The sequence below is a fragment of the Cupressus sempervirens genome, chromosome 11, assembly GCF_028749045.1.
Source record: "Cupressus sempervirens isolate cs-2001-9-10 chromosome 11, ASM2874904v1, whole genome shotgun sequence".
In the NCBI taxonomy this organism is placed as follows: Eukaryota; Viridiplantae; Streptophyta; class Pinopsida; order Cupressales; family Cupressaceae; genus Cupressus; species Cupressus sempervirens.
The window spans coordinates 574,871,119-574,897,563 of record NC_143128.1 but is presented as its reverse complement, the minus strand read 5'-3'; the positions used below and the strand labels follow the sequence as shown (position 1 = coordinate 574,897,563).

General features: G+C 36.5%; 1 protein-coding gene across 2 annotated transcripts in view; it reads right to left on the bottom strand.

The window, feature by feature from the left end:
• LOC149530944 (importin subunit alpha-like) overlaps positions 1 to 25,424 on the bottom strand; it is a 226,403-nt gene extending 200,979 nt beyond the window's left edge. Inside the window, exon 1 of one of the 2 annotated variants that reach the window (XM_089809659.1) lies at positions 24,920 to 25,424. In XM_089809659.1, coding sequence (XP_089665785.1) covers positions 24,920 to 25,102 — 183 coding nt within the window. In that variant the 5' untranslated portion in view covers positions 25,103 to 25,424. The remainder of the gene's footprint in view (positions 1 to 24,919) is intronic. The other variant, XM_089809660.1, reaches the window with a different exon arrangement.
• Positions 25,425 to 26,445: the final 1,021 nt, after the last annotated feature.

The window sequence follows — 26,445 nt, the reverse complement described above, 5'->3', positions numbered from 1 at the left end:
TAACATTTATTGTCAATTAGAGTAAAATCCATGTCAAGCGGCAAAAGCACTAAACCCTTTGTAATTGGCAAGTTTGTTTATGTTATATTTTGAGGTTGACTATCATTTACAAGCAGTTGTTTCATTAGTTATAACTTGACCCAAACTTTGTTGTGTTTTGACCAACCTCTTTGACGCGAGCATTACCCAAGAATCAAAAGAAATTTTTAAAAAGTGTTCTTAAGCCTACTGTTGCCCCCACTTTTGTTTTCCACATGTTAAAGCAAGTGAACCTTAGATGTCGAGTTAAAAGTTGTATTCTTCTTATTATCTTATAATGAGTCTAGATCTAGTTTTCCTTAGGCTAAGAGGTCTTTATCGGGTATTCCCTCATCTACCTTCTCTTCCGGTGAACCAGGTGGGTTATCCTAAATTCATGCCTCTTAATAGGTAAGTTTTAGTACCTCACCCGATAAAGATCATATTTTACTCACTCACAACATAATGCATTTCCTCGAAGATGAAATTCAAATTCCCAGTCTTCATATTGCAACTTCTACGGGAAATTCCAATCTGCCTTCTCCTCAGCGGGTTTCGGCCCATAAAGGTAGATTTTCCAACATAGACGAAAGAGTATTAGAGAATGATAGCGGAAGCCAGGTATCAGTGAGATCAGGTCAGATAGATAAATGAGGCACTGGAAGAAACTCCTCCAGGCAAACATGACACATTGAAAATCATGAAAGGTATTGAGAATTTGCTATTGTGACTAGCAATGGGTAAACATTGATCGCGGTTCGCAAATGGAGATGATGTGCTATGTTGATCAATGATAAAGAAACTAAGATCGCTATATGTTATAGCGATAAGGTGAAACAAAAAGTAAAACTCATGATCGCTATGTGATATAGTGATTGACAGCATTGAAGCATTCAGCAATTTCGATGGAAGGTGATGATCTTCATTTGATGCTCCAATAGGGTGACGTCGCGGCATCGTTGCAATTAGTGTGCGGTCGCAATTGATAGTTGCAAGGCTACAGGCAAGTTAAAGAAATGACACGATTGGCTCTCGCCACTTCGTGGAGGTTAGAAAGATTAACTGTGTTCAAGTTGCGAAGCCACGGAAGTTTAATGCATACCTTGTCGCGTCATCTTGGGTAGTCAAGGTAACAGCGATAAAGGATTGGGCAGTTAAGTGTGAAATCGTTGCAACATTGCAAGTGAAAGAAATGCTAAGCCTCAAACCATAGTGAAGTTACGAGGTAGTAAATCAAACAATGATTGCATGGTCGCAGCTTGTTCCTAGTTTGAAGGTTTCTAAGTTGCAATGGTGCGCAGAGCATAAAATGACAATCAAGGCTAATGATCGCAACGTCACAAGGTGTTAATGTTAACTCTTAAAAAAGGTTACGAAGGCGTGAGAGACAATAGCAGTTAAGTCAAATAGTTATCGCAAGGTCACAGGCTAGAAGGCATTCAAGTCACTTCAAGTTGCGAAGCAACATAAAGAGCCAAAACAGTAAAAGTTAATAGATCGCACTATCGCACGACTAAGCCATGAGTGAAGATTTCAAGTTGCGAAGCTACAAAATGAAATAACAATTAGTGATTGCAACATTGCAGATAGTAATGCAATTAAAGGATTTTAAGTTGCGAAGCTGTGAACAATAACCCAGGATAGTCATCACATCATCGCATGGGTCAAAAAGTATTGTATAATGGACAGTTGCGAAGAAGCGACAAGGTAAAGATGAAAGGGTTGCCATGTTTAAATCATGATCGTTGATATGAGATCGACGGCGGAGATTCAAACTTGTTGTGATTGTTCGGATATGAAATACAAGTTTTGGCGCCAAAGTGATTGTTACAGATCAGAAAGGAATATGAACCACTTTGAGGTTTTCTAAACATTTCTGCTTTCTCTCTGATGTATTGGATCATAATTGATGACTGTTGGATTTCTGAGCAATTCAAGTGCTCTGTTAATGTAACTGATGAATCTGTAATTGGCCAGGATTCCTAAGAGGGGGCCTTTATATATGTAATTTTCTAAGTTAATTAAAAGGTCGGCAAATTTTGGTGTGAAATACTTTTTGTTGTAGAGACAAGAAGGGAAGTGTTTGATACCATTGATTTATTGTTCCATGCATATCTTAGTCTATGTATTTCTTTCAAGTTAGATTAGATATCTGAAGACAAACAAAGTTTTGTTTCCCGTTTCAATTTAACACACTGACAAGTAATCAAAGAATTACTAAGGTTAAAAGAAATACTTTTGTTGTGATGTGCAAATCATAGTCTTGCATCTTAGCTTCATATCATTTCATCGTGCATTTTATTCATATTACAAGTTTTCTCAATTGCATTATCAATTAGATCTCATCCCAAGACCAATCCATTGCCTAAGTTAGTCCTGCCTAGGCCTAACTTGTTTTGCCTCTTCTGTTCTCTGGTCAAGAACATACCATAGTGGAATTAGAAACAAACAAATTCTTTGAAAATCATATACAAAGGAGTTGTACCTGTAATTCAAAGGGAAATAAGTCATCAAATGAAATTTTCCCAACTGTTGTATTTAATTGTTCTTTACACATTTGAGTGCTTTGAGAGTTATTATAAGAAAGAACAATTTGTTTACCAACAAATTTTTGGCAACTCCGCTGGGGAGGTTGAATAGTCGCTAGACCAAAAGAAATATATCATGACGAAAGATGGTGCTACCTCATGAAAATGTATTTCTTGTCCTTCTACCTAATATAATTTCTTCCTTAAATACATTCGTCTGGAGATATAGAAGGAATATTGAACACTATAGACACGCTAGCCAATTGCTTGAAGAAGAAGAAGCTAGAGCGGAAGCACTAGAAAGAGCAATCCAAAGAACGGAACTTCGTAGAGCACAGAGAAGAGTTGAGCATGAAGCTCGACAACAACGCTAATCTGACACTCTGGAGCAACAGAGTTTTCTCAGAAGTGTTAAGAAACAAGGTGGACAAGATCCTACATTTGACAAACTTACAAAACTTGGTTTTCCTCTACTACCAGTACCTCACCAAAAGAGTGATAAGAAAAGTAAAAGCAGACCTTCATCACCTCCTAAAACACAGACTCCATTGTCCACCACTTGCCAAGTACTAAATTTACACGAAGTGGTAGCTCCTCCTATTATTAATTCTCCGCAGTATATTGCACAAACAGTCATGACAGCTCCTTGGGCCGCTACAACTGGCCTGCTGCAACTTGCAGCTTATCACCTACTTCCCTTGGGTTCTAGAAAGAACTTTCCCAAATTCTCAGGGGATGGAAAAGTTTCAATAGATGAACACATCAAAGCATTCTTTGCAGCAACACGTATCGTGGGGATTCCACATGAAGATGTAGCAGTCAGGTTGTTTGTTGAAACTTTGACAGAAAGTGCGGCTGACTGGTTTTATCATTTAGCTGATGCTTCAACCACAAGCAGGGACACCATGAGAACGGCCTTCGAAGTGAGGTTTAAAACAGCTGAAGATGAACATGCGTTGTTGGCACAACTAACATCCATCAAGAAGAAACCCTCTGTAAGTATGAGAGATTTTGTTGCTAACTTTAACAAAACCACTAACAAGATTCCTGTGGCAGATAGGCCTACTGCAGGAAACTTGAAAACCTTCTTCATAAGTGCCATGCCACAAAAACGAGCATCACCTTTGAAGCATTTTGTAGAGGCAAGATGAAAACCATTTCTTGAAGGAGAAATAATCGACCAAACTAGGATATTCAAAACAAAATAGGGAAGCTAAGCATTCCCAACTTTGAGGGGTTAAAAGAGGTCACAGCACATGCATAGATCCAAAAAATTGATATCTATTTGTCCCTTAGTCCCATGGTTGAAGAGGATGCCATAACCCTTGCTATACTACATCTACAAAGGCTTGCCCTTGACTGGTGGCATCATGGCTTAATTACCAAAAACCACAAAAATAAAAAGACCTATGATGTTTTCAAAAAAAGACATTGAAAGATTTGGACCAAACTCGCCCTAAAAAAGAACTTTAAGGAGGGAACAAGGATTAAGCAAAGAGGAAGTGTTGAGGACTATATTGCAAAATACCATAAGTAATTCGTTATGGTCCCTGAAATATCCAAATAAAGACTCACTTACATATTCATAGAAGGGTTGTCAAATAAAATACAAGGATTGGTGAGTGCCTTGGACGCTCCTTACTCAAAGGTGTAATCCTTAAAGCCATTCATTTTGACGTTGCACCAACAAGCAGAAGGGGGAATTCCAAACACATGACATTTAAACACAACTTTTTGCAATAAAGAAAATCAAAAGATAGATGTGATGCATGTAGGGAAAATCTATGTTTTGTTGCAAAGAAAAGAAGTCAAGACACATTTGTGAGAATGACAAGAATAAAAAAGCAAAAAAAGTATGTTACAAGTGCGAAGATGAATGGAGAGGTGGACACATGTAACCCAAGGGACCTCAAGCTGAAAAATGTATGTTCAAGAAAGATGGGAGCCAAGGGATAAATATGGGAAAGAAAACCTAAACAAGAAAACAAGGTACGATGAAGGAAGTCTTAGCATCGCCCAATCCAAGGAAGAGGAGGCAACAAACAAATGGAGCTTTAAGGAGGAAGAAATCAAGGAATTACAACTCCCTTGCGAATTGTCCAACATAATAAAACTTGTAACATATCAAATTAAAATTATCCATAGAACATTAACAATAATAAAAATTGAATATATAATTATTAAACTTTCTAACCTAATTGGTTAGACTACTCCAAGAGATGAATCTAGTCCTTGTTGGAGGCTACTAACTCTTGTGGATTTGTTACTCCAAGAGATGAATCTAGTCGTGGCTGGACATTCCTACTTCTTGTGGATAGGCTACTCCAAGAGATGATTCTAGTCCTGATTGGATGCTCCTACCTATTAAGGATTGATTACTCCAAGAGATAGTTATGGTACTAGTTATAAGCTCCTACCTTTTGCATATTAGTCACTGCAAGAATTGGCTCTACTCATAATTGGATGCTCCTACCTCTTGTGAGCCAATTGAACTATGCATACATGTATTCATGAATGCTCTATTTGTGCATGTTTTGTGTCCTTGTGCATTAACGGGTATACACCATGTATGCCTTGCGTCTTCATGCATCCAAGTGTATACTTCGTGCTTTCAAGTGTATGCTTTGTGCTTTCCTCTATATTTTTAGTTGATCTAGAAAAAGAGAACAACTAGAAGTGGACCAAAAGATATGAATTTGAGGTGTGCTATCATGCAAATGCCTTCTTTTGTAAATTCAATTGGCACCATTATGGGATGGCCTTGACCGTTTCCTCGAAAAGATGAGAGCAAGCTTGTCTTCAATCAACTTTTACAAATGCCTTCTTTTGTAAATTCAATTGGCACCATTATGGGATGGCCTTGACCGTTTCCTCGAAAAGATGAGAGCAAGCTTGTCTTCAATCAACTTTTACAAATGCCTTCTTTTGTAAATTCAATTGGCACCATTATGGGATGGCCTTGACCGTTTCCTCGAAAAGATGAGAGCAAGCTTGTCTTCAATCAACTTTTACCAAATCTCTACTATCAATAAGGATGAAACACACATGACAATGCTAGAGTAGCAAGAAACAGACAAATCTCCAATCATTTTTGCAGGACAAGCAATTTTGGGAGGCAAGAACTATCATGCCCCTAATTTAAAAACCTAATTATGATTCCCTCTTCAAAAAGAAAGATTTAATAATAAAAATAATAACAAAATATAAAAATAAATAAATATTATAATAACAATATAAATATAAGTATTATTATTTAAATACATAAAATCTTATAATATAATAATTATATTACTATTCTCTCTTGGGTTGGTTTAACTCCACTTCTGTAACTAAGGGGAATCCTGACATCTCCCAACAGGTGGCAATTTTTGTAATGAAGAAGGGAGTCCTATGCTGTTGTATGCTTTTGATTGTGGAGTAAGGGAGTCCTATGCTGTTGTATGCTTTTGATTGTGGAGTTACGTCCAACCATGTGGTTGAGGGTTAGGTAGCCCTCTGGGGGTTATGATTGCCAAAGAGAAAGATTGGAAAAAACTCTAGATAGAAGGTGACTCTAATGAGGGGAAAATTGTTGCACAACTAGAGACTTGAGATCATTGTGAACGTTGTTAAGTTTTTGTTGAAATGTTTTTTAGAGATTATGTTTTCTCATATTGGGAAAAATGGTAATAGAGTGACCGACTTGGCAACAAATGAGGGAGTCAAACTTTTCAGCAACAATTTCACAAATTTTAAAACTTGGGACAAATGTTTTCTATTAGTGGTTTGTCACCTTCTCAATGAAGATCGGCATCAATAATGGCTCTATGTTGTTTCTTTTTTTCCACTTTTGCTGACATGTCTTAGCAGGTTCTAGATGTAAGCGAGCTCTTCCTTTGTTTTTCTTTTTGTTGGTTCTTGGTCCTTTAATAACCAAGTTTTTTATAACCAAAAAAATAATAATATTATTATATATATATAGATGTCAATTTAAATAATATACAACAAAATACATTTGCCTAATTAATATTGCTTAAACATTGATACATTAATCTTAATATTCATCAACCCTTAATAAGGCAATCTCCTAGCCAACCCCCCTAAGGGTCATCGGATTTGTCTCATATACATACATATATGTATGTATGTATGTATGCATGCATGCATGTGTGTGTGTGTGTGTGTATTGTATCGTCCTAAAAAGTTAATTGATTTGAAAGGTCAAGGACTTATTGGGCCCTATTTTAGTGATCTCCTAAATATGGATACCAAATTGCCTTGATTTGTCTCCAAACCACTTACACATCTGAGATCTGCACGATTTTCCCGTTAATTGGACACTCTCGAGTATAGGTGCCATAGGTGTGACCTATACCAAGCTATAGGTCGAGGTCAATGTATACCAAGGTTTTTAAATTTTGCAATCTCAAAGCCCATTTTGGATTATTTCATTTTTTTTCACCGACAGTAGTCGCCCCTCTCACTTTTGAAGCTAGAAATCACTACAAAAGGATCCCTTCTCTCTACACTTTCACATCCCATCAATTGTGATCCCATAAAATTGCAATGAATTACACCACAACATTTTTCAAACAAGCCACTCCCAAGGAATCAAGTCCAAGGTGCATTCAAGGAGTTCAAGCATTCGTTGGAGGTATCCATCTATCATCCATCAAGCATGCATTTGTTTTTATAGATCAAGCTTCTTTCTTCATAGGAGACAAAGAAGTTTTCAATCAAGGGAGGAGATATACATCCATCTTTTCCTCTATATTCAAGCATTTCAAGCATACTTACATCTCTATGATTTATGATTTGGCAATTATAGATATATTGCAGTTGTGAAAACACCCTACATTCTACATTATACATACTCATACACATACAAGCATTCATTTTATAGGTTACATTTTGGTAAACCCACCTCTTTCATCCTTCATACTTTTTGATTTGGTAGTTAGATATACATTGTATGCATTATATTTTCTTTGCTACATTAGATTACACCCTTTCTTTCGTTCCCTGGTGTATGAGTTTTATCACTTTGAGTCCAACCTATAGCATTCCAATTAGAAGAAATTTTAGACTTATGGGTTCCGTTGGTCCTGACCCTTACTTTCTTTCCCATAAACCTTGATAAAACCAATATGCATCCTAATGATCCTAATCCTATTATAGAGACAACTCTCTCAATCTTCCCTTGATAAAGTTGAAGGCTTAAGAGTTCCTCTCACTCAAGTTGTAATGCAAGAGCATCTTGGGTGTAAGACCAATCTTGAATTACCCAAAAATATTTTATTTTCAGTCTTTTCTATTTAAATAAGCACTAGTAGACAGGGTGGTTACTATTTCTAGGAACTTGCTATTTTTAGTGAGTTTGTCATACGAGCTCAAAATGTTCTCATTTTCTACAGTTCATTTTAGAGTTATAAATCTACCATAAGAATCTCATTGCTCCAGCTTAAGTATTGAAGAAGTTATTGTGGATTTTCTATGGAAAAATATGCAGAAAAATCTTCAGGCTCACCATTGGAAGCCTTAAGAGTGCCCAAATGAGGCCGAGAACTTGATGGAAGGGCACTTGCGCATTTTCAAGCATGAAGGTCAGGACTTGGCGTTTTCGAAAAGTGGTTATAATAGCCAATTGGAGCAACGGTTCAAGAGTAATGGCCTTCTGAAGTTGGGCTACCTGAAATTTCTAAAATAAATGTCAAAGATGTATTTAGCCAACTCTATATGTTTTGTTAGGGTTTGTCGGCCCTAGGTATTAAGTTTCAATGTCTAGAACCTTCCCAGGCAGCATAAAATTGCCTATTTACGAAAGTCATGACCATTGTCTAAAACAACTCTGGGTGGTAGTTCGCAACTTAGTCTTACAGATTAGTGTAATGAAGGCACCCATGTGGGTTAGCATATTGTACTTGTGAATTATATAATTCCACATTTGCAATGCAAATAAGAAGTCTATATTTTGTTCTCGCATTTGTCGTTGTTTCTTTGTTTTGTTATGTGTTTATGTTATTAAGGGGAGCGCCCTTCATCAAGTGGCATCAAAGCTAGAGTTCTTGAGTGTGTGGACAGATCGCCAACTGTGAGGCAGTTTGCACCAGGATCGAGGTTTAGGCCGATTGTGAGGCAGTTTGCACTAGGGTTTCAGTGGAGGGGTGAAAATACCTCCATGAAGAGAGCGTGGCGGAAGAGCTGCAAGTGTTACACTTGAAGGTTTTAGAGCCCTCCAAAGACAAACGCAAGCATTGGAAGAACAAATGCATAGACAAATAAATCTTCCCGTAAGAGATGAAAGTGAGGATGAGGACGAAGTAGAAGAAAATGTCAAAGCAAAGGCAGTTCTAAACCCAGAGGAAGAGAGGCTTTTTAGTGCCATCTCCAAGATTGGAAAAATACCTAAGTTTGAAGTTCCCATATTTTAGGGAAATCTTAACCCAGGGGAGTTGATCGATTGGATCAATGAATTGGAGGAGTACTTTGAGTATGAAGATATTGAGGATCTTGACAGGGTCAAGTTTGCGAAGGCAAAACTGAAGGGACATGCAAAGATTTGGTGGCAAGAGGTTCAATTGGAGTGAAATAGAAAGGGAAAGGACAAAATCACCATATGGGATCGGATGATAGAAAAACTGAAGCGACAATTCATTCCCATGGATTATGAGCTTGACCTATTGAAGAAAAGCGAGGAAATCTTTTCAAGAGTATACCGAAGAGTTCTACCGAGTTCTCATTAGAACCGGCCATGCAAAAGCTGATAAGGAGAAAGTGGTTCGTTATCTTAATGGGTTAAGGCCAAGTATTCAGGACGAGTTGAGTCTGGTTCGAATGAACAGTATTGAGAAGGCATAACAATTTGCCCTAAGAGTTGAGGAGAAGTTGAGCAAGAAATTTGACGAGAATAGTGGAAGAGGTCGCAGTGGAAGGTCTGGCGAACAATCTTATGGTGGTCGTAATGATGATCAGAAGAACAAGGATGAGGCTGGAAGTAGCAGTCAAAACCAGAGGGGAAAAAATTCCAATCGTTTCCATGATCAGAACAATAGAGATTAGAGTGGAAGAGGCAGAGGGTAAGGATCTGGAAGAGGAGGCTTCCGTGGGAAATGTTTTCACTACGGAGAAGAAGGGCATAGAGCATTTAAATGTTCCCAGTGCCAAGGAAGGGCAAATTGAAGAACAAAAGGCCAAGCCAGAGTTGCACATGTTGATGAAGATGCCAGATCCTCACATTTTGAAGATGCTAAAAGAGAAGTCCTAGTTAACAAAAGAGTCTTGTTGAGTAGCGAGAATGAACCTAATCAAAGGAATTTATTTCGCACAAGGTGCAAATGTGAAGATAAGTATTGTAATGTGATCATTAATGGTGGGAGTACTGACAATCTGGTGTCAGAAACAATGGTTACAAAGCTAAAGCTGAAGAGGTAGAAACACCTGCGTCCATACCGTATTGCTTGGGTGCAAGATGACCACAAGGCCATGGTCAATGAGGAGTGCTCAGTAAAGTTCAAGATTGGAAGCTATCAGGATGAGGTACTATGTGATATCATACCTATGGACATATGTCATATGTTGTTGGGTAGGTCGTGGCAGTTTGACAAGCATGCTATACATGACGGGCGAGCAAATACCTACACTGTTGATGGAAAAGAGTTTCTCAAAGGTATGAAGCGTGAGCATATGTGTTTTGCTATAATTCCAAAAGATAGTATAGAAGAAGTAGAGGAGGTACCTGTAGAAGTTGTAGATATGTTGGGAGAGTTTTCTGATATTGTACCAGATAATGTACCTAATGGATTGCCCCCAATGAGGAAGATCAGTCACCAGATGGATTTGGTTCTAGGAGCCAGTTTGCCAAACAAGGGAGCATGCAGAATGACACTAGCAGAAAGTGAAGAGTTGAACAGACAAGTTCATGAGTTGTTATAGAAGGGGTTGATTCGAGAGAGTCTGTGTCCATGTGTTGTACCAGTCGTATTGCTTTGGTTGTTGAGAATTATTACAAGCCACAGTTGCAGCAAGATGTGAAAAAGTTTGTACAGAGTTGCAGAGTATGTCAAATGGCAAAAGGAGTGAAGCAGAATACAGGGTTGTATTAGCCATTACCTATACCAGAGAAGCCGTGGGAGGATGTCAACATGGATTTTGTTCTTGGATTACCGAGAACACAATGTGGGCATGATTCTATTTTCGTGTTGGTCGACAAGTTTTCAAAGATGGCACATTTTATTCCTTGCAAGAAGACTAGTGATAATATTCATGTAGTAGAGCTGTTTTTCAGAGAAGTGGTGAGACTACATGGTTTGCCAAAGAGTATAGTTTCAGATCGAGATACCAAATTTGTTGGGTATTTCTGACATACATTGTGGAAGAAGTTAAAGACAGATTTGAAGTTCAGCTCATCGCATCATCCACAAACAGAAGTTGTAAATCACAGTTTGGGAAACTTGCTGAGATGTTTAGTTGGAAACAAACCAAAAGGATGGGATTTGATTTTACCACAAACAGTATTTGCATATAATAATTCTATCAACAGGAGTACTGGTAAATCACCATTCCAGATTGTATATGGGAATAGTCCCAAAAATGCTTTTGAATTGAGGCAGTTGGATAAAGGAGAGATAAGTAGTGTTGAAACAGAAGAATTTGTTGAACATTTGAAGAACATCCATGAAGAGGTGAGGAAGCACATCATAAAGATGAATACACAGTACAAGGCTAAGGTAGATGTGAAAAGGAGGTATAAGGAATTTTAGATTGGAGATGAAGTCATGGTCCATTTGCGAAAGGAGTGTTTTTAGTGGGAAGATGAAGAAGTTTGGACCATGCAAGTTAGTGAAAAGGCATGATTTTGGAAATGTTTATGAAGTAGAGTTGCCTGCTAAATTGAATATTTCACCAGTATTTAATATTTCAGATTTGACAGAGTATTATGAAGGAGGTGATGGAGATGAAGTTACAGAAGCGTAGTGGAGTATTCTAGTAGCTAGTTTGGCTACAAAGGAGATTGAGGAGATATTGGACAGTCGTGTTGGCAAAAGTACAAGGAACAGAACTTATGAGGAATACCTGGTCAAATGGAAAGGGAGGCCAGTGGAGGATTCATCATGGCTTGCAAGGAAGGAGGTTAACCGTCTAGGTTTTCCTCTAAACACCTGATGTGACGAGGTCACTTCTCAAATTACCCCAAGTGTCTGATGCAGGAGCATCTTGGGTGTAAGAGCAATCTTACATCACCCAAAAATATTTTCTTTTCAGTATTTTCTATTGTAATAAGGACTAGTAGATAGGGTGGTTACTATTTCTGAGAACTTGCTATTTTTAGTAAGTTTGTCATACGAGCTCGGGATGTTCTCATTTTCTACATGAAGGTTCATTTTAGAGTTATAAGCCTACCATTAAAACCTCATTGCTCTAGCTTAAGTATTGAAGAAGTTATTGCAGATTTTCGGTGGAAAAATTTGCAAAAAAATCTTCAAGCTCACCATTGGAGGCCTTAGAGTGCCATGATGAGGTCCAAAAACTCGACGAAAGAGCGCTTGCGCATTTTAGAGCCTATAAATCAAGAGCTGGCATTTTCGAAAAGTGGTTATAATAGGCAATCAGAGCAACGGTTCGAGAGTTATGGCCTTCCTAAGTTGGGCTACCCGAAATTTCTAAAATAATTGTCAAAGATGTATTTGGCTGACTCTATATGTTTTGTTAGGGTCTGTCGGCCCTAGATATTAAGTTTCAATGTCTAGAACCTTCCCAAGCAACATAAAATTGCCTATTTAAGAAAGGCCCGAACATTGTCTAGAACAGCTCTGGATGGTAATTCGCAGCTTAGTCTTGCAGATTAGTGTAATGAAGGTGCCCATGTGGGTTAGCATATTGTACTTGTTAATTTTGTAATTCCGCATTTGTTGTGCAAATAACAAGTCCATAGTTTGTTCTGACATTTGTTGTTGTTTCTTTGTTTTTGTTATGTGTTTATGGTATTAAGGGGAGCACCCTTCATCAAGTTGCTAAACTCACTTGTGAGTTTTGAAATTTTGGATATTAGTTAAATCAAGAGAATCATAGTCCTAAGGTTATTTCTGCTTTAGAAGGCTTTAGGGAAGCTTATTCGTCATGATGAACATGGTCTTCACCTCTTACATACAATTTTCCACCTTATTAATTCTAATGTTAAACTTATTTCTAAGTTCTGCTATGATTCACTTACTACTCATGTTGAAACGTCTTTGCCTTTTTCCACTTTCATTCATAGTGTTTCATGTTATGTTCCACCCATGATAACAACCTCAATTCAAACTTCTAATCTACACTGTGAGTCTCCATAATCCTATTCTTCCATCTCTTCCTACTAGTGTTTCATTGGCTTCATCCATTTATTCTTATCGTAATGTTTTGTTTTCAAATTCCAATCTTCCTTCAAACAGTCACTCTGTTTCAAAAAATCTTCCTAACGTTAAAAATATTTCTCCTCCTATCATTTCTTTTGTTGATTCCATTTCTGTAACACTTAATTCTTTGACTCAATCCAAGTTCAAGATTTTTGCATTTGATATTGCTATTCCTTTATCTGTGGATATTATCTGAATTGTTCTCCCACCAAATGTTGAGATTCCTCATCTTGAGACTTATAATGATAAGGGTGATCCTGTGGCTCGTGTTAAAACTTTTCAAACCTTGTGTAATGTTTTTTGCTCACGACTCTAGGTTCATGTATAAGTTGTTCACTATAACCTTTCGACACAAAACTTTGCGATGATATTGTTCTTCCCCTTCCTATTCTATTGATTCCTTCCACATGCTTGCTAATGATTTTATTCAACAATTTCAAAATAATATTGGTCCTCGAATTATTTGACTGATTTGATGCATTGTAGACAAGGTGTTAAAGAGAAAATCAATGACTTCATTGGTAGATTGAAGCATTTTTATGCTCAGATTTCTTATCTCCTAGCTAATGTTGATATACAATGCATTTTCATTACTAATTACAAAAAAACATTAGAGATAAGATTCTACTTACTGAGTTCTTTTAATTTTCACAATTGTGTGCACTGCTTCATCACTATCAACTATAAGTGAGTCAATTTGAGAGAAACACTCTGATGGCTCCTATTCCCATTGATAAGAGTGATGTTGCATCCGATTTCAATAAGTTTCATAAACCTGACAACTACATCAAAACCAATAAATTGTTCAACAATATTGATGAACAAGTGGCAGCAGCATCCAAAGGTGTCGCTCCTTTGTCCTCGGCTCTTAGACCTCGTTAGTATACTCCATTTTCTGAAAATGTGATGTTGAAGTTAAGGAATGCAAACATGATTAAACTTTATTGACCCATTTAAACCTATTGATCCATCTAAACCTTCATCTAGATTCTCTGATCCCAAATCTTTCTATATGGAAAATCATCGACCTTAACATGGTTGAGATTCCACCATGTTTTCAGGTTGAAGATGATGGCATCATCTTAGATCCAAGGAATTACCATGTTTGTTTTGACAAGCGTTATCCATTTCCTATTCAATGACAACAAAAAGAAGGCATGTCTATCTTTGATAGATTCCAATCTATCTTAGTAAATACCATAAGTGGCTGAAAATCTAAGGCCTCAAAAGAGTACATCCAAAGCTCGAGTTAGATTGCAATAGTTTTAAAACTATTGGAAAGACATCTCAGGTGGAGATCAAAAAGAAAGGACGGTTCATCCTTTTCAATGCCATCTAAAACTCTGAAGTTCAAGCTCAAAGGCAGAAAAGAATCAAATCACTTCTAGAATCTTCTCAAGCATCCATACAGGCTCAAGAATCAGAGGAAGAATTTGATGAAGAAGATGAGAGGGAAGGAAAGATTATGATCATATCTCCTCCATGGCCAGCAAATAACCTCGATTCATCTACTTAGGAAAGACCCTTCTTGGATGCCATAGACAACAATGTGGATTCATTCTCCACCATTTTTTCACCTACCATTTCTGTCTCGGAAGTGAACATGTTGGCACTCCCCATCTCTTTGGCAACTCCTATTCTCACAGCAAAACAATGTGAGAACTTGGGAAATGTGTTTGAATATTTCCAACTCTCACAGAAGTTCAAATTTCCCAACTTGATACCTTAGTTGTAGGGTTCAAGATGTTCATGACAAAGTCATCTCAGAGGACACCCATGGTTCCAACAACGCAAACTGAAGCATGCACAATCACAAAAGAAATACAATCAGAATCAATGTTTGTTGTAGCCACTGCCCCTATTTTAGCATATAAAGGTTTCAGCTTGTCCGCATGGTTGGGAAAAATCACTATGAAGAGAAGGAAGGTTGTAGTACCTCCAGACAATTTCCATGTCAAGACGACTAAGTCTAAATCTTCGAGAGCTAAGGTCGTTTCAAGAATTGTTGTTGATTCTAAGGAGCTTGACAGCTCAGATTACAAGTTCAACAAAGTTGAACTTGGTAAACAATCACGCCTGGGGTATTTGCAGGATGCTCGCAATGCACTCGCCAGAGAGTTGAAGCAGTAAAGGCTTGGTTCAAAGAAGGGATCTCTGAAGGAGTTCTATCCATCAACGATGTGGTCAAAGTTCTTGAATGTATTAGAGGTGTTGAGGAGATATTACATGACGTGGTTGCTTCTTTAAATCAAGAAGCCAATCCCTTGAAAGAAATTTTGGGTGTTTGGAATCAAATGACGAACGTTGACCTAGATGCCTTTATTGTATGTGATGTCATTCCATCTTCTGATATGTTCTATAGATATCAAGGGCTCATGGGTCACAAAGAGGAGGTACTTGGAAAACTTCTAATAAAGTTGTAGGGAGCCTTAAAAGACTACCAATCAGTGGAAACAAAGATCATGTACAATCTAGAGCAAATGGGATGCAATGTCCTTACTGAACATGACAACCTGTTCACAAAAGAAGAATGACCTCAAAATATACTGATAGAGTCAATGCTGATTTTGATTCTGAAGCATTTGAATCACACACGATGACCAGGTTTGCCAAGTACAATCTATAGCAAAACAGGGTTCTCTTGCAAAAAACTACAAAATCATAAAATCAGCAAATTTAAATACAGTCAAAATTAAAGCTATTTCAAAGACAATGGAGATCCCATATCTTCCTACAATTCATGATTGTATCGCCAAATATAAGGCTTTTTAGAACAATCTTTAGGATTGATTATAATCCTTAGGATTGTTGAAAGTAAACAATCTTTAGGATTGTATAAAAAATACCATTGATTATAATTCACATAATTATTGATATGAAATATGTATATTGTTCAAGTCTCGTTGAATGAATCCGAATCACAAGAATTGATGAAATAAGAGTCAAAAACATCCCATTAAAAAAAAATATTTGTAGAGATCCAATAAAAAATTTGATCATCACAACATTCAAACTCACAAGTGCAAAGTCTAAATGTTTATATTAAAATTTTATGAAATCTTACTTGGAAACACTTTTACGCCAGAAAAAAATCAACAGAGTAGATTGTTTTTGTCCTGCATATGATTCATTTAACTGAGAAACAATGTATGTGAAAAAGTTATTTCACCAAACTTTTTGCAATAACTACCAAGGCAGATCAAGTGGAAAAAGCTTGATAAATTACTCAATAGTGACAAATATATGAGCAATTAATAGCGGAAAATTTTCCCCCCATTTAAAAAAATTAAATTTCAAAAATTAGTGGAAAAAAAGGTGCCCCCAAATGGGCATCCAAATGTCAAACCCAATTAAATTTTACTTTAGTTGAAATCCTCATTTTCAAAAAATGGGATTTAAAATGGGAATTAAAACAAGAATTCCAAATAACAAGTATTTTGAAAGAATTTGGAATCCTTGTTTTAGAGGTCAAATGTGGATACCAGATTCCACTTTTTCCCAATTCCAATTCTGATTGTGCGGACCCAAACAATGGATTAGAATTTTTTTAGAATTCCGAATGCCAATTCCATTTTAATTCCAGCTACCAAACGGGCCCTTATGGATACACAATCCTCAAGGACAAATCCTAGATGGATTGACTAGTACAACACAAACTGTCTAAAGTTTCAATGCCATCTTTTGTGATACTTTTTCTTTGTGTGATTCACAGTAAAATAGATAATCTTACTGGGACTAAGTAAACAAACCTCTCTCTTTCTCTCTTCTTTTGTATCTATCTTGTCAACAATGCCTCGCTTATCTTAGTCTTGAATTTGATGAGCATTAAATCACTTGTAGGCTTGATGTTTCCTTGTTTTCTTAACTTTGATAAGATCATCTTATGCATTTGATCTACTGTACTGTGAGCATAGGCTATCTCATACTCTCACTAATTGGGGGCTAAAAGTGTCATCCTAGAAAGTTAGCACCCATTGATTTTAAAGCTCAAGGACTTATTGGGCCTCATTTTAGCCATCTCTTACATTATGGATGAATTTGTGCTTGATTTTTCGCATCTCCCTTCATTTTCTCTCTAAATCGCTTACAAATCCGAGATTTTCAAGATTTTCTTGTTAATTGGGCCCACTTAGGTATAGGTCCTACAAGTGTGACCTATAACTAAGTATAGGTTGAGGTCAACATATACCTGAGGTTTTTAATTTACAAGACCTTTGGGCCCAAATCAAATTATTTCATTTTTTTCCCGCCTAGTGCAATCAACCCTCTCAATTTTGAAGCTTAAAATTGCTATAAAAGGAGGCCTTCTCCCTTCATTTTGACATCCCATCAATTGTGAACCCGTCAAATTGCAATCAATTACACCACAACAATTTGCAAGCAAGCCACTCTCAAGCAATCAAGTCCAAGGTGCATTCAAGGAATTCAAGCAAGCATTCATTGGAGGTGTCCATCCATCATCCATCAAGCATGCATTTCCTTCTAAATATCTAGTTTCTTTCTTTATAGGAGACAAAAAAGTTTTCCATCAAGGGAGGATATCTACATACATCGTCACTCTTCTTCCTCTCTACTTACATCCATGATCTATGATTTGGCAATTGTGTATCCACTGCATTTGTGAAGAAATCCGACATACTATATATTCATCTTTGTGGATATAGTGGACTCGGACCCATCAATGAAAGTTTGACAAGAAAGGTGAATACTAACAGTTGTCTTGTTTTAAATGCTTTACTTATTTCATTTCAAGGTTAATTCCTAATCAAGGGCTCGACCAAGGCAAGCCCCTTTTCCCCATCAATTTTCCCTTTTCTAGTATGTAGGAGCAGATTTGAGAACTTCTGGATTTTCGGGATCGTATTTGGCAGATTTGGAGTTACAGTTTCCATCACACATCTGAAATTTCCAGTTTTCAGTGTCTCAAATATAGGTCAAGGTCAACCTATACCCGAATTCAACTTATTCCTGAGACGCTAGATTTTCACAATTTGCAATTTCAAATTCTTGGGTTCCAGATCCAACTTTTTTTCAGATTCTAACACAGTTTGACATTTCATTTTCAAATCTGAACTTGCATCCTCTACTAGCCCTCAAGGTGAGTACATTTCCCTCTTTGTCATTTCATGGCAATTTGATACACTAGATCAGATCTCTTGTTTTCTATCATTATAAGTTTTCTTCCTTGCATATCCTTCTCTACATTTAAAACATCACATATCAACACAAATCAGGATATAAAGACCTTAAAATTCACATCCCTAAAAAGGACTTAAATTTTGCATTAGCACCCCTACATCCATTTGGGTTGTGTTAATCTGATTTATGTCCTCCAAGGGGTTGTATTTGAGAGCTTTCCTCTTTACCAGAGTGTACCTATAACTTGGTCTATTATTGATCACCATTTTATATATTACAAATATAAAAATTTTGAATGCATATCTTTGGCTGACCATGCTTACTAAAAAGCTTATATAACTATAAATGCCAAGGTTATGCAAGGGGAAGACAGTTGAAATAAATGAAAAGGTGCAATTATATCTGCTGATAAGGCAGAATTTAATTCAAGAAGAGATTTTTCTTTTCTGAAAATTGGCAACTCTTTGCCCTCTCTTTGGGACTAGATAGGGAAGACCGCCACTTGAAGAAGAGGGGTACAAACACAACATACTTAGAAACAGCAATTTAAGAACAGCAGAAAATCACATTGAACCAAGTAAAAGAACTACATAAAATCATCCACAATAGAAGAATATTTGTGTGTATTCAGCAAATAGAATTGATCGAATAAGATAGCCACATATAAGATAACAAAACCCACCTGATATACCACAGAAACAATTGTAAACCAGCAGAAGCAGGCACATGTACATCAGAACAAACATAAGAGACATCAATCTAAGATATCTGACCTGAACTTCAGACACACTTATAACTGTGTTATTTTATCCATTGATTATCAACGCTACATTAGATCTGTTTATTATCATATGCATCACTGAGCTGCTGAAGGAAGCAATCAATAAATGAGATATCAATCCCGATCAGAAGAGACATATCAAGACAGGTTCAGCCATCTGCAGTGACCAAATATAAAGGGACGCAAAATAGGAAATACAGATCAAGGAATGACAATTAATGAGCAACAAGTGCAAACTAGGATCAGACCCATAACAGATAAGATCTAGATTCATTTTATCAAATAGACAATAACATTAATACTTATCTGTGTGAATTTAAATCAGGGTTTGATTTTATTAAAAAGAGCAATTTAATTTGTGAGCCTAAGGATAAAAATTAGGGCAATGATAAAAGGAAACACTACAGCCTATTAAAAAATATTCAACTAATTTTTTCATTAGCATTACAAAAATAAGATGAGCAATGCATTCTTCATTTTATTACATTTCATTTGTATATCTACCTCTTTTTATCCCTATCTATCCCTTTCTCCCTATTGGTCCCTCTTTCTATATCTCCCTATTCTTATATCCTCTCCATTTTTCTCTCTCCCCCTCTCTATCTCTATATTTGTATCTATCTCTTTCACATACACGCACTAGCGCACGCATACTCTCCATGTTTGTCGATCCCCATTTCTGTCTCTATATCTCTCTCACTCACATACACAGTGTTTATTCCTCCCGATTTCTAGCTCTCCATATCTCTTTCTAGATCCCTTGCCTCTTTCTTATTTCATTTCTCTCCCTTTCTATTTCCCTATCTCTCCATCTTTTTGTAATGTCATAAATTTGCACCCCTGTGTGATTTACCATTACATCATGCCTCTACCTTAGCTTAAAACACAAAAATTTATCGAATCCCTTTGCGTCCACTCATCCCTCTTCGTCACTGCCTACTCAAAATCTAGGCCACACAACCTAGACAACCTTGGAAACATGCTCATTGTGGAGACATCTACGTGAAGCACACTCATCCCACAAATCTACAGAAAGGAAAAGTGTCGTTGAGGTATCACGCATTGCCAACCTACAATGGAACACCTGGTTCCTCTGCCCACCAATGCTAGAATTCGATTCTCAGCCATTATATGCCCATTTTCTAACCACGTTTGGTTCTTCGTGCTCTCTTCACAATTTTGCATACACTTATTGATCTTCTCTCACCATTTTCATCTTTTCTGTTGCATTTTTCAGTTTCATATTATACGAAAGAGACTTATTTGGTGATCTTTTGGTCATCCTTGTATCCACTTATTTGAGCCTTGGCTTTGGTGCGGTCGAGTAGTCTCTAACTCAATTTCATCTTGTATTTTTGATAGCATATCAGTGTTCTTGATCTTTTCTTGCACTATTATCCTTTCTATCATTTATCTATCTAGTTAATACGATTATCTATCACTGATTTTATCTTGTCTATATCGGCTACTGTAGAGGCGGAAACGCTAAAGCAAGGATCTAACTGAGGTAGGTCTCCAAACAACCACCCAACAATTTGCATTGTTTGTATGTGCAAGTTCATAGGAGAATGATGGTGAACTACTACCTCCATCAACTCGAGATTATTATGGTAAGTTCATCCTTTCTCTTGCTTGTGTTTTCATAATATAATCATGTTCTTTTAGCATTTTTCCATCATTCTCATTTCTTGTTATTAGCCTATAAGTTTTTCTAGTTTTTTTGTCACTATTTATGAGCTTTGTTCATATGGGACAAATGCATGTCATGCATTTGTTCTATATCTATGGTGTTGTCTTGACTCAAGTAAGTGTCTAAGGCAATGAGTATGCGGAGGTAGCCAATTAACTATGTTCGTTTTCTTTTCTAGTTCTTGCAATCAAAATATCAGTCTACTAGTTGCTTTTAGTTATGTAACTTTCTTTCCATTGAATTCCTTAATTGTCTAAATTGACTTCATTCTATTGTCACTTAGTTTGTCTTGATCCCTAGTTCACCAAAATGCTAGATAATTAAGGTGGCACAAAGGACAATTCATCCTTCAAGACTTTGCATGGTCTCAAGATTAGTGAGTTTTTCCTTCTCCACACGAGTTATCTAGACCACTTCCTCTCTCCCCCTCTATATTTGAAAATGTCTCTCTCTTCCTTGACCCATATCTATATATCTTTACCACTCTATCTCTCTATCCCCTATCGTTGTTTCCCTACTGCCCCTCGTCTCTCCATATCCATATCTCTCCCTATATCTTCCCCTCTCCCTATCACAAATATAACATTAGCCTATTGATAATGGACCGTACAAAAAAAACCAAATTTTTACCTAGTTGATCTTCCACACTTCTTCAATATACCCATTACAAATCAAGGCACAATCACTAGTAAGCTACACATAATGAGAATGCTCAACATCCAAATTTTGAAGCCCTTATCTTTGCTACTAAAGAGAGAAAGGGTTAAAGTTCACAAGTCTTAAGGAATCATGTAATCAAGAATGCAATAAAAGCTTTTTGCTACAACAATGGTGAAGCAAGTTGAGCTCATAGTTTAGAAAAGTGCGTTGATAAAGATGCACTAATTTGAGGAAATTGTGTTTCAATGTTGCAAAAGATGAAGTCAACCAACGTAGAAGAGTTGCTAGAAGTAGCTATGTGTGAGAAGGAAGAGCAAGACAAACCTAGGGAATGGTTGCAATAAAGTCAATTGAAATTGGAAACATTAAATAAGTGTAAAGATAAGATAGGTAAGAATACAAACTCAACTAACTAAGCTATGGTAAAGATTAAACAATTCATCAAACACCTTTCTTGCACTTTCTAGGAGTCAATCTTTGTCGAGACAATTTATTGGGTTTTCAAAGAGTTCTCAAATCATACAACTAACTGGACTAATTAACACAATAATGGCATACAAGTCAAAGATGTAGGATCTTAGGGGAACTTGTTCTATGTTGAACATATGCAAGAAAATATTGAAAGATCAAAAAATTTAAAAAATCATAAGGGACCTAACAATAACAACCTCAATGAGATGATCAATGATTTCTTGGTCATCTTCCCAAAACCTTAGAAGAGTTAGAGATAGAGCTTTACTTTATGTTTTACATTGAATATATGGTATAGACACTATAATATCTATGTACTATTTTGTAATATATTCTCATGCTAACATTTAATGCACTTAACACCTCTTAATCCATTAAATAATCAATCTTATCCTTAGTTCATTGATTCATAACAATTAAATTCATTAGTTAATATTTATTGTTGATTATTTCAATTCAAATTTAAATTTAATTCAAATCCTAAATACATGTAACAGAGCAACTTTTCAACCAAAATAGTTAACTAAAAAATCAAATTAATTAACTTCCCAAACAAGTCCATTAACAAGCCAATTAATTTGGCTGACTGAAGATAACAGATTGATGAATAAATCAAATACTTCTCCACTCACAAGTCAAATAATCATCATCTTAGTTACCCCCATCCAATTAAATTGATTGCCACCTTCTTCCATCAACACTCGTTATTCATAGATCCCACTCATGATCCAAAAGTAAATCGCCACCATCCAATTTCCTCTTAAAATTTATATAAATTAGAGCTAAATCCTCCATTTTCACCATCCCAAATTGAGCAAAAGGATATTGCATCCCTGAACAACAAACATCCCAAATGGTTTCAGCACATCCACAGTTGCATTTGTTTAGCATTTATGATTCCTTTCGTTTTTTCTTGATATATATTGTTATTGAACTCAATCAGAAGTTGAGAGTTTGCGATTTCTTTTGGAGTTTTTTCTTATTGTTTTATTCTCCTTTTCATTTCAGTTTGATTGCACCTCTCGAAAAATGGTAAAGCATGCTGCTAGGGCAAGGGAAGTTGGAACCATCACAAAATCAATCTTGTGATAACTGATCAATGAGATTATTATATCAAAACCCAAATGCAAAAAGAACACGAGGAGAAAATTATCTTTCCATAAAAAGTAATCAATCAAGAGTCAAAACCCAGATAAATCCATTACAATCAGGTTTTCATGAGAAAGTGCAGTTCAAATTATCAGAATGTAAAGCCTGTCAACCAATGGATTATGTGAATTATTATTGTGAAAGCCTGTCAACCTATAGCTTTCATGAATTATTTTTGCCTACTTCTCAGCAAGTCGACCAAAATTGGAATGATTAGTGGGGTATGACCCTCGGGTAATAAAAATGAGAGAAACCATAACAGATTGACAAAGCCATTGTATGAAGCAGAATCTGAAAAGACATGCATTAAGGCAACCAAATTCAAACAAAAAAAAGCATGTGCGTAATTCATGAAATGAAACAATCCACAGCAGTGTAATTTTTGATAAGAAAGTGAAACTCCAAATTTTCAGACTATATAGCCTGTACATCTATGGCTTATATAGATTTATCTCATAATGATTATTTGGCAAATAAACCAAATAACTATTTGGAAATGAGGAGAAAAAAACTAATATGATTAAATTTGGATAAGGATAAGCTCCAAAGCATCTGAATTGCATTTACAAGACTCGTTGTTTCAAGTAAAATCACTGAGTTCTCAGCCATGTCAAGCCAAATGGAGGTGAAAGCTTGTAAAACAGTGAAAAATAGGAGACAGGAATTGTCACAGAATCGATCTTGTGAACATTGATTATCAACGTCATTGAATCAAAATCTGAATTCAAGAACCAACACAAAGATGATTAAATGTCAACAAAAATAGCATGTAGTAAATCAAAACCTAAAATAATCCTCAGCAGTCCATTTTTTGTTGAGAAACTGTGGCACCAAATTCTCAGACTACAAAACCTATAAGCCTATGGCTAATAAACCTCATGGTTTTGTAAATGGAAAATAATGTAGACTAGGTAGGAGAAAAAACTAAAATGAATAAATTTGGATAAGAAGGAGATCTAACGGCTATGAATCAAAGTTCTCGGACTCTAAATTCTCAAAAAGAAAATGCCTTTAGCAAATTGAACACTGTATAAGGTACCCTCAAAAACAAAGAACACAAAAAGAAAAAGAAAAGAAAAACGGAAATCTGTAAATTCGTTGATTTTGATTTTACAACTGTAGTTAGATAATTTGCATTTTACAGCATAGGGTTCTGACCCTGTGCGATTCTGATCATTTTGGGCTAACTTCAAGTCAGTCTAAATTTTTTTTTGACTACTGGGCAAGTATCCTTTGACCAATTTAATTCACTGAGTCTTAGGCAGCTTTTCCAAAAAATTCCGTCTAAGCCAACAAAGCCCAAAATGGTCCTAGACCTACATAGTGAGAATCCCAAAACCATATTGTGAATTTAATAGCATGTAAGTTATCCCCTCGTACACAAGGCGGAAGCAAAATGAGTTTGATAAGAAGCAACTGACAGGAATGGAACTCGAAAACCCCAATTAAAATCTCACAACTACTAACTGAATAAACAGAATCTATTTCAAGATAACAAAAAATGAAATCCAGCTATTAGCCTAAACACTCAAATGGTCTTCTAACAGGATCGAAAGCAAAGAAACAACGGCCTAATCAGAAGCAAGGACAAAGCAACTATGATTAATCTTTCGAAACTAACGTCAGTTTAACACTCAAACAGAAAAACCAATCAAAATGAAAATGAGGAAAAGCCATCACAGAATCAATCTTGCAATCACAGATTGACAATGACATTGTATGAAAATGAAAGTTGGACTTAGACCTACGTAGTGCAAACCCCAACACCATACTGCGAATCTAAAAGCATCTAAATTATCCCATCCTACACAAGGCGGAAGTGAACTAGTTTGATAAGACATAACCGACAGGTATGGAACTCAAAACCGCAATTGACATCTTACAACTATTAACTGAATGAACAGAACCCATTTCAAGAACTACAACAAATGAAATGCAGAGAATAGCCCAGGGACTCAAATGATTTTCCAACAGGTTCGAAATTGAAGAAACAACAGAGTAATCTCGAATTGAAAAAACAACAAAGTAATCACAATTAAAGCCTAAAGCTCAATTTGATCAATCTTTCGAAACCAATGTTAGTTTAACCCTAAAACAAACAGACAAACCTTACATTGTTCTGTAGAGGGATATGCGCAGCCTCCCTGCGTTTTTTAAGCAAACCTTCTTCTCTCTTATTTTTGCGAATCTCAATTGCATTTCCCTCCCGCCTCCTACGAGCTTCGTCTTTGTCCACCGACACCTTGTAGCCCACCCTCTTCCGGGCTTCCATTCTTCCGTCGGGCCGCAGCGACATAATGATTTTCAGATCAAACACAACCAAGTTTTTCGACTTCCGAACCTTCCCAAATCAAGAAAATTTTCGTAGAACATTGGAGCCTGATAAAAACAATCAGGAGTAGCGTCAAAAAAATATTTCGGGGCGTTTTTAAATCGGGAATAAAAGCATAAATTGGCGGGTCGCATATCTATGGTCTAAACTGCTTCTTTAGGAACCGTTGCTCCTGTAATTTCAAATTGTTTAACTCGGCTGGCAAGTTTTCCTTTCTTTTTGTGAAGTGATTTTTAATTTCCCAACTTTGTCTCAAGTGAGGATTTGTGTTTTTAATTGACGGACCGCACAAGACATCGGAAATGTGTGTTTAAATACTACTATAATTAGTATATGTGAAGAATGTACACGTCACTATGAAAATAAATTTCTGAAAAACCAATTTTGACAATTTACCGAAAATACAATCAATTTTGACAATTTTGAAAATAAAATCAATCTTAATACTATTTCTTAGCTAGTAGCTTAATAAATTAAAATGTAAAATATTTTAACAACAAATTAATATTGTTTCAAGCTTATGTTCGTAAGAATAGAAATGTGGACATGGAGAAAAGAAGGATTTTTATTCAGTACCTACTTAGTGTGATGAAGGAAGAGGATAATGAGTTCATTATCGGACTGGTCACTAAGGAAGAAGTGAAAAAGGCAATGTTCTTGATGAAAGCCTATAAGGCCCTAGGTTGTGATGGGTTTTCATCAAGTTTTTTTCCAGCATTTTTGGGAGATCATTAAGAAGGATTTAGCCTGAAGGCTCTAACTGATTTCAAACTTATTAGTTTAAGGTTACCACTGAAGGTAAGGTTATCGCTTACCTTCATGAAATGTGTTGCGCTTACCTTTCTTTTGATTCCTTACCTTTTTTTTATCCCTTAACTTAATGAAATGTGTGTCCTTACCTTCATTTCATTCAGGTAAGGGCCCCTTACTGCAGTAGCAACCAGTGTGTGTCAATAGAAATGTCCCCCTCACATAGCTATTATTGGAAGGAATTGATCAAGATACTAGCAAATAGAGATGTTGGTACCGAACCGACAGATATGGGGTGGGTACTGACCTGAATGACAAAGGTTCTTCCTTATTGTTTTGGTAGCGATTGGATTAATGATCGATCCACCTAGACCTTTCGATCACCCTTTATCTTCCTCCCACCCGGTGCCCCATGTCTCATTTTCTTTTGGGCATCGACCTATCTAACCTATCTACCTCTGTTCGCCTATAGGGGGGTGGGTGCCCCATCCACTCCTCTATAGTTGATAGCAATTGGGATTCGTCAGCCCTGCAACATAATCCATAAAGTCTAGAAG